At 46.0% G+C, this 13,973-nt stretch overlaps 1 protein-coding gene across 1 annotated transcript in view; it reads left to right on the forward strand.

Annotated features, from left to right (window-relative positions):
- The first annotated feature begins 10,667 nt into the window (after window positions 1–10,667).
- RPH3A (rabphilin 3A) overlaps window positions 10,668–13,973 on the forward strand; it is a 726,349-nt gene continuing 723,043 nt past the window's right edge. Inside the window, exon 1 of the mRNA XM_086943083.1 lies at window positions 10,668–10,773. Coding sequence (XP_086799209.1) covers window positions 10,697–10,773 — 77 coding nt within the window. The 5' untranslated portion in view covers window positions 10,668–10,696. The remainder of the gene's footprint in view (window positions 10,774–13,973) is intronic.

Consider the following 13,973-nt stretch of genomic DNA (forward strand, 5'->3'; position numbering starts at 1 on the left):
GCTCCCTATTAAGAAGTCCCAGGAACAAAAGGACTTCACCTCCAGCTTCCCTGAACTCTGCTGAGAGAGTTCTGTCCTTCCTAGAGTGCTTGGGCCAGTTGTAGTGCCTCTGGAAGTTGTAACTGTGTTAGGAAGCTGGAAACCAAGATTTTAAATACTTTCTGCAAGTTTTATCGTCTCGCTCGCTTGCGGAGCGCATCCCCATCAGTGCAAGGAAATTCCCGCTGCTACCTAGGCCGAGATCGTCGCAGCGCTGTTGCCGCTGCAAGTGTCGTTGCATCCTTCATTTGTGGGACGCACCAGTTCGGTGCAGGAAGATTACCATCGCTGTGAGTATCGTCGCAGAGCCTGTCGTCACTGGGTGAGATCGTCGTACCGCTTGCTTGCGGACCGCATCATGTGGATGCGAGATTCATCGCAGAGCCATCTCATCGACGGGCCGCGAGAGTAGAAGATTGACGCTTAGCCGTGCATTGTCGCCACACCAGAGATCATCGCCGCCCCAAAGATCGTCACATCGTACCTTTTGCGAGCCGCCTCCACGAAAATCTGTGCACCGGAATCCATGCACGCATCCCTCCCCATACAGACCGAAGTCATCGCAACACGCCCACTGCATAGAGCGGGGTTGTCGCATCGCCTCCCAAGGGTCTCAGGATTGACGTATCGCTTGCTTTTCATCTCTGCAGCTTTTCACTTGGAACTTTTGCCATATCTAAAGGTACTGTTGGCTAAAACGTGACACAACTGTGGGTTATTTTAACGCAACCTTAAGAACTCATTTGAAACCATATTCTTGAACTGTGTATGTTGGATTTTTGTCATTTTGGTCTTGTGTAGTTTAGATTAAATACCTTTATTTTTCTAAACAGTTGAGGAGACAGTTTGTGATGTTTTCACTGTGTTACTCTGAGTGTTGGTACAAATACTTTACACATTTCCTTTGATAAGCAGGACTGCTCATGCCAAGCTACCATGGGGGTGAGCAGGGGTTATCTAAGAGTGTTCCCTCCTTACCCTGACTAGAAGCAAGGGTCCCTATTTTGACAGTTGTATCTACCCCTACCAACTAGAGACCCCAAGTTCTAACAAGTAGACTAGTACATTCCCTTATGGGGAATGTGTTTGACCATGTGGTCACATGCTGAAGCTTGGTATATCACTTTGATCTCCCGCCCCCTCTCAGCCGCTTGAATCTGGGCACTGTAAGCAGATGCTTGCTTGCAGACCTAAGGTTCCTTGTAGGGACAAAATGATGAAAAAATGCTTTAATGCAGTCTGAGCCCCGGCCATAGTAGGCATTATGAGTAAGGCAGAGAGCTTTAAACATCACCCTACGATCGATTGGAAGCCAATGCAGAGACCGAAGGGAGGATGAGACTGAATGGTGTTTGGGCACATCAGTCACCAGCCTTACCGCAGTGCAAGTTTGCTTGCACAATATTATTCTGAGAAGACACTGTACATGCTGCTCATTTTTAGAAACCTTTTCTCATCATGTAATCTGTGTTCTTCGTTCAAGGCTAGGAACACAGAACAAGATATTCTAGTGCTTGTATTGCCTATTCGGAGATAGCTTCTAACATCTAGACATATCATTGCAACAGAGCTATACCTCTAACACAATGGGTTTTATTATATGAATGTTACATTGGCCTTCAGAGGTCAGAGAGGAGCACTGTCCTGGAATGAATTTGTGTTCGCTGATCTTCCATCTTAGTCCATGTAGCCCTGCAAGAATTTATAATTGGCAACTAAATCATAAAGAGAGAGATCAGATGTGCTGCAAGTTGCACTCAGTTGTCAACTGCAGAACCACAGAGAACGTTTCAAACTGACAAGCACTGTATTTGGCGGAATCCTCCAAGCATTTATGAAAAATCTTGACTGTAAGAGAAACTTGTTAGGTACAGGTGGGGGCAGAGCAACTTTCTTAACCGAACCCTTGGAATTGTCCTGCGCACTTTTGGCACTCACCAAAGAGTCAATCAGGAAAGACTGCCCTTTACCTCTGAATTAATGTTCGCAAACTTTAACACTAATTATCGTACTGTCTTCAGAAGTGCCATGTACTAGTACATGGTGAGTTTTCTTATTCACAACAGCTCACTATGTCCGGCACTTAATAAGCCAATTAAAGGCAATGGAACCCTCTTCATGCATCACCCACCAGTTTTTCGTGATTGAGAGGCCAATCTGTCTGTGACGGCATAGATAAGGAAATCTGCTTCATAGGTCTACGTGCTGCATATCCTGCCTCAGCCATACCAAAGTGATGTTCCCTTTTCAAGATTGTCTTCAAGCTCTTCTGTCTTGATGGAACTAAGATACAGAAATGATGTTGCATTAGGAACTCAACTGCATGCCACACTCATTCATTTGTCCCTCCCCTGGCCTTCCATCACAGCCCTGCTAAAAAGCCTCATGCAGGCTCTTAATTTCTGAAAAATGTGTTACTTCCATAGATCCTATTCAACCCATATAACAAACCTGTATTATTCAACCTTAAATCTAAAACCAAAGTAGCTGGTTGGTGTTTTTGCACGACTGCTTTTGTTTTCTTAGTCAAAATTCTTTGCATTTTTCTGTCTCTTTATATTTAAATGGATAGATTTACTTGTTTTTTGTATGCACCAGCTTATTTTGCAGGACAAAACAGTCTAACTGAAGGGAAAGCCAATAGTAATTTTGAAGGCATTTGGTCAATCTGTCAGTGAACAGATGTATATACATATTGCAGGAGCTGGTTAGGATGCACTAAAGTCCTGATTTAGGTGAGAAAGGTAATAAGAAGTTTGTCAAAAAGCAGTCGTCCTGTCCCCATCCCTAGTTCTCCACCATCCTATTATTGGGATTGTGGAAAGTAGACTAACTGATGTTGCATCATCCTCAAGCTCAATCCATGGGTTCATCATCCATCGTTGTTTGTGTCTCTAAATGTGGTGATGGACCGACCATTCAATCAAAGGTCAGTTGTCTGCATCAATGCGATAAAAGGCCACCATGTAGTGGGTGGCAGTCTTTCATGAAAAAGGCTTTTAGATATTTGTGATTTACCAGAAATATATCTCAGCATGTCAGGAATACTTGAAATGTGGGTTTGTTGTAGGTACACAGATATAAGGCTGGAAATTTACCACGGTACACGGAAAGGGTGGAGTTCCTATTGTAGACTTATTACTCCCAGGACCGAGACCTTGGTGTTAAAATAAAAGTAGCTGAAATGGTTGCAATATTTGACTGCGGTTGACTTTTCAGTTACTTTGGTGGCAAGGACACCTCCAACACAGGTGTGACGGGAACGTCCAATCTACATGCTGTAAATTAGCTCTTGAAACCCTAGCTTACTTTTTCCTTTTCTTGCAAATTACTTTCTTGTTAGACAGTAGCGTCTTATGAGAACAAAACAAAAGCTGGGCAAAAGCCTTGAGCTGTGCAAAATTCTTTTGCGCTCCTGGGAAAGAATAAGTAGATGAATCTTTACATTGTGACCACCAAAAACTAAAATTGATTGTGCCAGGGTAAAAACATTATTAGTTATTCAAAAATGCTTTAATATGTAAGTCTGTATGCGTAAAGGGCAAGGATAATTCAATTCACTTTTTTTTATATGGGGCATGGCTACCCGACCAGGCCTCCCAGTGCTAGTTGCAAAAGAACCCCGCTAAGCTACTGTTATGAACCAGTTTTTTTTCTGAAGCAGACTTCTGAATGCTGACTTCTGAAGGAGGCTGGAAGGGCGTTCCAAAGCATGGGAACAAGGTATGCAGGGGAGCAGCCTCTGCTTCAGGCTCTTTTGAACTTAGGCACCACCAGGAGTCCCTGATTAACTGATCTAAAAGACCTCCCTTGAACATATGAGGTGGGTAGGTTCCAGATGATGAGTAGGCTTTTGCCGTGCAAGGCCGATGCGTGATGCAAAGAGCTGGTCTGGCTGATTCATGCTTAGGTATTTTGTGAATGATTCTGGCAGCGGCATTCTGCATCATATGGAGCATTTGTATCATGTATTTAGGGCTCCCTAAATAAAGGGAGTTGCTGTTGTCTTAATGAATTGAATGTGAGTCTGTATGCCTAAAGGACGAAGATAATAAACCAGTGTTTTACATACATTTGCATCTTTTCCATTAAGTTTTACAAAAGGCATGATTATTAAAATTGCCCACATTTTAAGACACCAGGATGGAGTCAGTTACCTTTAATGACAAGGAAAGGTAAATTTCAATACATTTACATTTGACATTTCTTCCAGGCTGCGCAGAGCGCCCACAACAAAGGCACAAAGAGGTGTGTGAGCTTTCCACTGAAGTGTGATCAATGTAGACAAATGCTTGGCCTCACCTAACGGGCCCCCTTCAATCTGCAACTCCGCCCTTACTCACACATAGCATTTACAACAAGCATTTACAATGCAATGGTTTTGCCTTTGTTAAAGTTAGAGCTATTGGCATTGCTCTTGAAATTTTTTTTATTTATGTTTTTTAACATAAATAAATGGCATTGTCATTTACAATAGCAGGGCAGGGCACAGGGAAGGGGGGAGAGGAGAGACGAAGGAGAGCTGCGGGCTCAGGGAAGGGGGGGCGAGGAGAGACGAAGGAGAGACGAAGGAGAGCTGCGGGCTCTTGTTGTAATGCTTGCATAGATGAGTTGGTGGATGCATGCATGGGTGCATGCATGGATGGGTGTATGGATGGGTGTATGGATAGATGGATGGGTGGATGGATAGATGCATATATACAGCCAATCCCTCAACAATTTATGCAATCCACCAACCCATCTAACCAACAACCCATCCATGCATCCACCCATACATCCATGCATCATGCATACATCCATCCATCATGCATCCATCCACCCACTGTGTCCCACTCCGACCCCTCTAAATATAACTCATTTTTTCTGTATAAAGAGACGAGGTTGACCTCTGTAGCCGTTAGGCCACATCCTGGTAAACCTAACCTCAAAGGAGCAATGTTTTTTGCAAATAATATTTACAACACAATATTTACATCAGTTGATAATTTTGTTATCGATACTCTGACATACAACCAATCTAGTGCCGTCCCGTTAAATTCCCCAAACCTTGCTGTGCTGCCTACAGTCTTGCTACATCGCACTACCAGGTCCATACTACTGGAAATAACTTCGTGCCACCTCCTCTTTCTGCTTTAAAAACTTCCTTTTAGACTCCCCTTCTCATGCTGGAAAGTGGCCACAATTCTTTGGAACTCATTCTTGCACCTGGCTGCACTCACGTGTCCCCCGTAATGTGCGCATGCCACGTTGTCTAGCTTGTGTATTGTCCTCCAGTAAACACATTATGCATCCAGGATAGAAACAAACTCTACTGTCACCCGCACTATTTGTGACCTTCTGTGCTGTGGAGGACACTTTTTGCGGGCAAGGAGTGTCTCTTTCCAGCTAAGTAAATGCCCACTTAAAAAAATGGAAGAAACGGGCTCAGGGTGCCAGGCCGTCCCAGTCCCATTAAAAGTAGATTTCCTTGGGCACATGACCAGTCTGTCAAAGCCAAAACATGTAGGTGATGGCACGTGCCTGCTGGTGCTGTCGGGCGTCACCTGGTCCTTCTATCAGCCATTTTCTTTCTCATCCCAGTGCTATTAATAATATGGGGCGTCTGTTAATAAAAAATGCTTACCCTCAAAGTGCTCGTGGTGCCCTCGGTTTGGAGAAGAGCCCCTCGGTCATCCGCCCCAGGGGTTGCCCCAGAATTCGCACAACTAGGGCCGATGTGGGTCCCAAGGTGCTGAATCCATTCTTTGTTGAGGCGGAGCCCCCGCGAGCCTCCTGCTAATGTCCCCCGCCGCCAGAGTGGAAATTAGCGGGATTAACCGGAGCGGCTCCCGCTATCGGAAATGTCATCGAAAGCAATTGTTCAAGACCATTTTCTTCAGCCTTGGGGGAGCCCTTTGTAGCCGGCATCTTCCTGCCCTGCAGCCATTAACACTAGGAGCCAGTTTCATTTTACTCAAATTAATACAAAACTATAAATTCATTTTATGACTTGGGGGAATGGCAAACGGCTCTTGAAATGTTCCTCGGGTGATTAGATATGAGACCTGCGGGTTATACCGGCTGGTCCGCTCCATTACATCAGGGTCGTATCTGCTCAGCTTAGTACTTTAAAACATCACTATTTATTTTACTCCCAGTGACTCCGGCCTGGAAGGGAAGCAGGTGAGGGAGGCGCCTCCGTTCTTGATGTACCTTCGCTGCTAATTGCCTGGTAATGCCAGGGCAGCAGAAGCTGAAGCCCTTACCTTCCTTACTGGTGTCTCCCTGCTGAAGGCCAGGCCAGGCCAGCCCAGTGAAGGGTGCACGGTGGACGTGTAATCTGTGTGAGGCTCTGCCGTCACCCCGGGAGTACCATGGCTCCCCGGGGCAGCGGGGGCTCCAGTTCATCAGTGCATTTGTAAATGTCAGGTTCTTTTTACGTTTTAGTAAATATTTAAGGTCGGACTGTTTTTAATGCTGCTTAAATTCGATGAGATCAAAATGATTTACTTGGAATCACAGGTGAGACCTCACTGGGAAGTCGGGATGAGAATTTGGGTCCGTCCCCCCCTCCCGCTTCAAAATCAGTCTTCTAGGGTCGACTGTGATGTCGGAGTATTCTGTGAATATGACACGAGGTAAACAGAGGGAGGGGGAGGGGGAGGGGGGGGCGGAAAGGCACGGAGAGCGGGAGGGGGTCGGGAACGGCCACACACGAGGTAAACGGAGGAGGGGGGGGGCGGAAAGGCACGAAGAGCGGGAGGGGGTCGGGAACGGCCACACACGAGGTAAACGGAGGAGGGGGGGCGGAAAGGCACGAAGAGCGGGAGGGGGGTCGGGAACGGCCACACACGAGGTAAACGGAGGAGGGGGGGGGCGGAAAGGCACGAAGAGCAGGAGGGGGGTCGGGAACGGCCACACACTGACAGCGGGAGGGTGAGGGGCGGGAACAGACACACACACACGGACAAAGCAACAAACTAAAAAACAAAGCACTCACCTGGACATCTTCCGGCAGATCTCTTGCTTCCTGCTCTCCACTCCTCCTCCCGATGACGTGGTGGAGGCTCGGCCGGCTGGGCCAATCCCAGCGCGGCCCTGGCTGGAGGCGGACGGCTGCTTCCTTCGGCTGGCCGGCCTGAGGAGAGGGAGGGAGACGGGCTGCCACGGAGCGGGAGGGAGGGGCTATCCAGCGACTTTTGTGCAATGTCCCGAGCAGGAAGGCAGAGGCAGGTGCCGGCAATGCCGGACCAGATTCGGGGGCGTTCCCTGCTTTTGGCTGACGTCGCGTGATGTTGGCAAAAGCCAAAGAATCTCGGGAACGCCCCCGAATCTGGTCCGGCATTGACGGACAGGCCCCTCGTCCAATGGCTATGCTCCATTTATGGAGCCAGCCAATAAATGACGGGGGCCGTTCCAAACCACACTACAGTTCTCATTAGGTTTTCGCCTGCGCGAAAAAGATGCGCAGAGCGCATCTTTTCGCCAGGCAAAACCTAAAAAGGGTAGAGCTTCAGGAAGTCAAATCAGCAGCCATTTGCTAACAAAGTTCTCATCAGATTTGTAAAGGGACCCCTTTCACCATCCCCTCACTCACACCAGTGTTAGCTTCCCCTATCCTCCAGCCGCTGGAATGCAGGTAATACACTTCCACTGCCTGGGAAGATGTCCTCATCGTCCATCTGGTGCCAATGAAAACCAGAGGCATTTACATGTATCCCACTCTGCTGTATAATTGAAACTGAGTCAAATCTGAGAATGTACACCAGATTCTCTTTTTCAAGGTGTACATTATTTCCCATGTATTTTCTCGACTTGAGTCAAGCCATTACTTCTCACTTTCATCCCTTGAGCTGATCAACTGAGTTACCTGGATGGGTGGTCTGGAAGTAGCCTAGCAGAGGAGCGATGGTTTACCAGATTCTAGCACCTTTAAATAATTCCCAAATAGCTCAATCTTCACAGGTAAATAAAGTTTATTTCCACATTCTTGCATCCTCAAACTTTTCATGCTGTCTCAAAAATAGTCACTACATTCTTTAAATCTGCCATTAAAAAAGTTCCTTTAATAAAAATGATGTTTGTCGCCCCTCCTTTTTTCTTCTCTCTTTCAAATGTCCCTCTCCTTCCCTTCCTTCCTCAGCATGCCTCCTCTCTCTGAGCACAACATACTCTGCCACATGCACGTTTGACTAGGCTCTATGTCAATAAATTTCCCACAACTCAGTTACTCGATCTCAATCTCTTCTCCTTCCACTGAAAGTCATACCTAAGCAACCTAACAAGAGCTAAACATCTCTAACTCCTTTATTATCCCCCCAACTATGTTTTTGAGCCCCCACCCCCCACTAATGATTGCAACGAACCACTATTACTTTAGTCCAGCATAGAAAAGCTGAAATGACTGCATGGATTGGTTTGCTTAGAGCGCACAAGACTAATCCCAATAACTAACAGTAGCCAAGAACACTGAACTAACCATGAGCCTTGGATTCCGGATCAGAGTGCTGCCCGCCGTAAAGCTCTTAGATGCCTCATCAGGAGTAGCAAGCGACATGCAAATGCAAGTACAATGACAATTTCCAAGGCCCTTGTTAGTTTGGTGACAAACTGTCCAGTCACTGTTGTAATACATATCATCATAAAACCAGTCAAACCCATTGAAACACAGTATATTTATCACCCAAACTCCAGAAAAGCTACACTTCTGAACCAATTTCCACCACATATGAGAAGCAAAGAATATTCTTAAATCAGGAATTACATAAAGATTGATTCATGTTTTTTTTTGGCCGGTTATACGTAACTGATAAGTAAATGTGAGATAGCACCAAGGTCATAGATTAGAATGAAGCGAAAGCTAAAGAATCTGTATTTCTTTATATTCAAACTCACTTTCATTAATGTGTGGCACAGAAATAGGGGCATCCCTTATAATGTTTATTTATTTAAGTTTTTTAGAGCAGCCAGTGCCACTAAGGCAACAAATAAATTCACATAAAAATGCAACACTGCATACATGAGAGGATCTTGAAGAGGGCGAGGAATGGAGGAAGGGATAAACCCGTTAGACCAATGGTTCCTAAACTGTGTTGGTTAGCCCTATGTGTGGAGCAGTGCCACAGTGCTGAACACTGTCCAGAAGACTAGTTTCCAATCCACAATTTTGGTGAATCTTCCACAAACTGTTGCTGCTCTTTTGTTACTTCATGATGCCATTTCAACAGAGAATGTGTTCACTATATGCGATCATACACAAACATCCCACTTGTGTATGACTTTTATATTGAGAAATATGGATGTTGCCTAATGGTGAGAGCTGTTGACTTTGGATCTGTAGAGCCAGATTCAAGACCCAGCGTTACTTCAACATCCTTTGAGTCTGGGCAAATGACTAAATCTCTTCTGCTTATAATAAAATGAATCCGACTTTGTGTAATGTCACCTGGTGCTCATGTAATGTACACCAATACCCTTGGGCCATGATCATGCTATAAATCTGTAATACAGAGTCCAAAATGTACTACTGGGCCTCGTTTTAGCACAAAAATGGATACAAGGCCTTCCCCATACTTGGCTGCAGAATGGGTCTCTCAAATTTGCTAAAACTACTGGTATCAACACCAAGATTTTTCATAGGCCTAGTGCTTTTCGTAAACAGATGCCACAGGCCAGCATCCCGCTCTGAAAAGTGGTCTAGCTCCAGACTCCAGAGCTGTTTGTTCTCCATCTGCCACTTTGGTGTGCCGATCAATATTTTGGTCGGAGTCCGATACCAAACGCATGGTCAAGTTTCTGACATTTAAAAACAATTGATGTTACTACATTAACAAATTGCCTCTTCTCATGTCCATTAAAGCAAGGAGGGTTGTGAAAGTTTGTTGTTCTAAACATTAGGTTGTGATTCTAGAAACCTCTGAAAGCACTCAGTTAGACACGAGGTACAGTCTACGCAGGTGTGTTGTTAAGTCTTTTTGGAAGGATAGCAAGTTGGTGCTAAGTGTTACTTTATCTGAAAGTTCATTCTTGCTGCTTAGACTTTTCCTTTTGGAATTCAAAGGCTTAGGCGAGGCTTACTTCTAGTGAGTAGTAGCTGGAAGACCAGGAGATAAGGCTTTGTGAATGGATCACGCCATCTTGAAGTGTGTTCCAGTTTCCTAAGACTGCCAGTGGAGGTCCGTCAGAATCGGGCTGATTTGATCTAATTTCTTGACTTTTGTAAAAACACACTCCGCTATATTTACTGTGGCCTGGAGATTTGCCACATGATACACTGTCGATAATGTATTGTTGGATAAAAGCACACATGTGTAAACTTTCTGTACCTGAGGATGTCGATGCATCTACAATATTGCAAAGTCTAAGCTAATGCCTCATTCTGACATAGCCATGTTTGCAGATTATTTCTACATCATCATTGTTGCATTTGTAAGGTGCTAATGGGAAGGTGCGCAGGTGCAACAAGATGCTTTGCATTTCTCAATACAAAAGTGTGTAAAGGATTTAGCGCTTTTGCTCATGCCAAACAATTCACACCTGCTCATTTTTACATGCCAAAGCACCAAGTGATTAAAATTGCATGAACTAATCACATTTGAAAATCCCTGGTATTTCTCTGAAGCTTTTAATTTACAAATGATTATTTTATTTGCAGATATTGTAGATCCAGGATTCCACGATGACGGACACAGTCTTGGGCAACAGTACTGATCGCTGGATGTGTCCGAACGACAGGCAAATGGCACTCCGGAACAAGTAAGTGACACATTTTGGTTCCAAGCACACAGCCATCTCCAGCCTTTTCCGTGACTTTGCTTTAACTGAATACACGGCCGGATTAAACCCTGTGGCGGGTCCTAGACAGGCAAAATTTCAGGGCCCCCCTCGGAAATGATCTCCTAATACGTTTTTAATTTTAACAACCAACAATTTTAATAAACCAATTTTAGTACACAAAACGAAACATTACCAATTATTAATGTTATTAAACAAAAATGTATTGGAAATAATTTAAGAAAGCTTGATTATAATGGTCTTGCAAGATTAAATCAATATTATTTTTATCCATTGTCACGGGCCCAGAAAAGGAGAGGGGCCCAAAGGCCGGTGACTATTAGGTAATTGCAAGAGGAGTTGGCCTAACGGCTAGGGCAGTTGACCTCAAATCTGGGGAACTGGGTTCGAATCTCGCCAACTATTCTGAACATCCTGTGATTCTGGGCAAATCACTTAATCTCCCTGTGCCTAACAAAAATGAATGTGTCCTCATGTAATGCAATTGGTGACAATTAAAGCAGACAAGTGCTCCCATGCAATCAAATCCAAGAGACCTTGAAAATCATTAACTTTGCTGCCGTTTACCCAACCATCCAATGCTCTGCAAAAGAAAGTGACATACTCTACCCAGGCACTGCTTTCTATCTTCTTGCACTTCCTGAACCTCTGCCTATAGAGTTCAGGGGTCAAACCATACCTAGTCATGAGTGCCTCTTTCATGTGGCTATAGGAATTATGGACTTCAGAAGGCAATACCAACAGTGTGTCCCGCCCCTCACTAAGGAACCTTCCCCACAACCCGCTCCCCAATCTCTCTCAGGGACCCGGTGGGAAGACACGGCTACCTCATAGGCTCTGAACCACTGCCCAATATCATCATTCTTAAAAAAACTCCTTTACCACATCTTTGGGGATGTACACTCTACCTTCCCCAGGTGCTGACAGCGTGCTGCTTCCAGAGGGAGTAATCTCTAGGCTTCAGATCCAACTCCCTCAAAACTTTGTCATGCTCCAATTGCAATCTCATTTCCTCTAGAGCCATCTTCTTGCTTTCTAGCTCCAGTTGCCGATTCAATTTGAGCTTGGCCATCTCCATTTCATGCATCCTGTTTTCTTTTCTGTCTGCCAACTCTTGTGGGGACAGACGTCGGGCAGAAATACTGCTACCCACTGGGGAGGGCGCACCCCTCCTCTGAGGACCCAGTGGCCCACCAAGCTGCACCTCTGTATCCTCATAATTCAGTAACTCACTGGGGGCATTCCTTGCTTCCACCCAGGCCCTCAGCGCCATGTGGTATTGCTCCTTTTTGGGGATTCCAGCTACTAAAATGTTTAACTTTTTGCAGAAGCTCTTGGGCTGGATGTTCTTGTAGCTTTCTCATTTCTCTTCCTCCCAATCACAGTCAACAGATGCAATGGATGCTGCCTTTTCCATTCTGACTGAACCAGGCATGACTTTTCAGAAAAAAAGGAGATCTCTGGCCAAAACAAGTATCAAAGGTACATAGCTGCGTTATGATCTGCAATCACTACGTAGTGTTCACCAATCACTGTACATGAGTCACAAATGCAAATTCGGAATCCTTTCCACTTGCTTCCAATGTTAGAATTGGGGGTCTCTGGTTGGCACAGGTAGGTACTTGTGACAAGCAGGGACGCTCTCCTCAAGTCAGGGCAAGGGAATTACTCTCTCAAAATAACCCCTGCTCACCCTCTAGGCGGCGTGGAGCAAGCAGTCAAGGCTTATTTCAGAGGCGATGTAAGTTAAGCAGTTGTGACAACATACAGTAACCCAGTGACAACACTACAAATGGACACCACACAGGTTTTATATACAAAAAAGTATACTTTATATAGAGTTATCACAAGACCAATAAACGACAAAAAGAATCCACAGTACTATTAAGTTTCAAGAGTTCAGGTTAAAAAGGCTTAATTCAAGGTTCTGTGCGAGTCAGTAGCCTTGTCCGGCTACAGCGTTGCTGAAAAGAACACAGAGTCTATCAAATCCAGCGGACCGCGGCGGTCCGGGCCCATTCATATGTCGACAGACTCAGTCACAGTACCTTTTCCTTGGGGCGGCTGGCACGGAAGTGCGAGCCGGTTCCGGGGTTCGTTGCGGTGTAGAAAAGAAAGTGTTGCAGATCACGGTGTCTTTTGAGTCGCGGTGCAGGCTACGGCTCGTTGACGGCGACAAGACGGAGTCGGTGAGCTCAGAGCTTGCGTTGTTCAAGGCGGACGTTGCTCGCTGCGGTGCTTCCAGCTTTACGGTGCGGCAAAAGAGCCGGAGGTCGGGAGCTGAGATCTGTCCAGACAGCGGTGTGAGTCAGGCGGTGCGTCGCAAAGCGTGCGAGGCGGTGCCCAACCCCGGTGCGGTCACAGGACTCGAAGTCAGCAGCAGTGACCGCATCGGTCAGACCAGTTCGATTTGGTGTAGCGAGGCATTGCACGTTGCGATGTCCTTCCAGTCACAGTGCAGGCTACGGCTCGTTGACAGCGTGAAGTCAGAGTTGGTGAGCGCAGAGCTTGCGTTGTTCAAGGCGGACGTTGCTTAGTGCAGTGCCTACAGGACACCGGGACGGTCGTGAGAGTCGTTCACAGCTCCCTGCCTCTGTAGCCACTTGTTTCCAGCAGCAATTCACAAAGGCTGGTGAAGTCCACTGGTCCTGGGACTTCAGTCAGGGGGCAAGCTCTCTTCCAAGCCCTTGGATATCTTTGCACAAGTTGAAAAGAAAAGTCCACAAAGCCTTTCTCCTCCCTTTGGCAGCAAGGCAACCACTGCAGGCCAATCCCCCAAGCAGCACTTCAGCTTGAAAATTGTCTCTCCTCAGTTTCTTTAGGTTCCTTCTCCTCAGCAGAGGTTTCGTCTTGTAAGTCCAGAAGTGATCTAATTTCATGGGATCAGGGTCCCAATACTTATACCCCAGAATCCTTTGTTCTCTGAGGGGAGAGGGGCCTGTGCCCAGTTCAAGCCAGTTCTGAAGCACTCTGTTTACCAGACTTCTCCTTCCCTTTCACAGCACAGGGCAGGCACATCAGACGCCCCACAGGAGGTGGAGCCAGCATTGTGGAAGGCGAGTACAGTCCAGGAGCACTTTGTTGACAGTCTTCCTTCTCTTCTTTCAGTGTGCAGGGCAAAGACATCAAACACACCACAGGGGGTGGAGCCAGCATTGTAG

The sequence above is a fragment of the Lissotriton vulgaris genome, chromosome 11, assembly GCF_964263255.1.
Source record: "Lissotriton vulgaris chromosome 11, aLisVul1.2, whole genome shotgun sequence".
NCBI lineage: Eukaryota > Metazoa > Chordata > Amphibia > Caudata > Salamandridae > Lissotriton > Lissotriton vulgaris.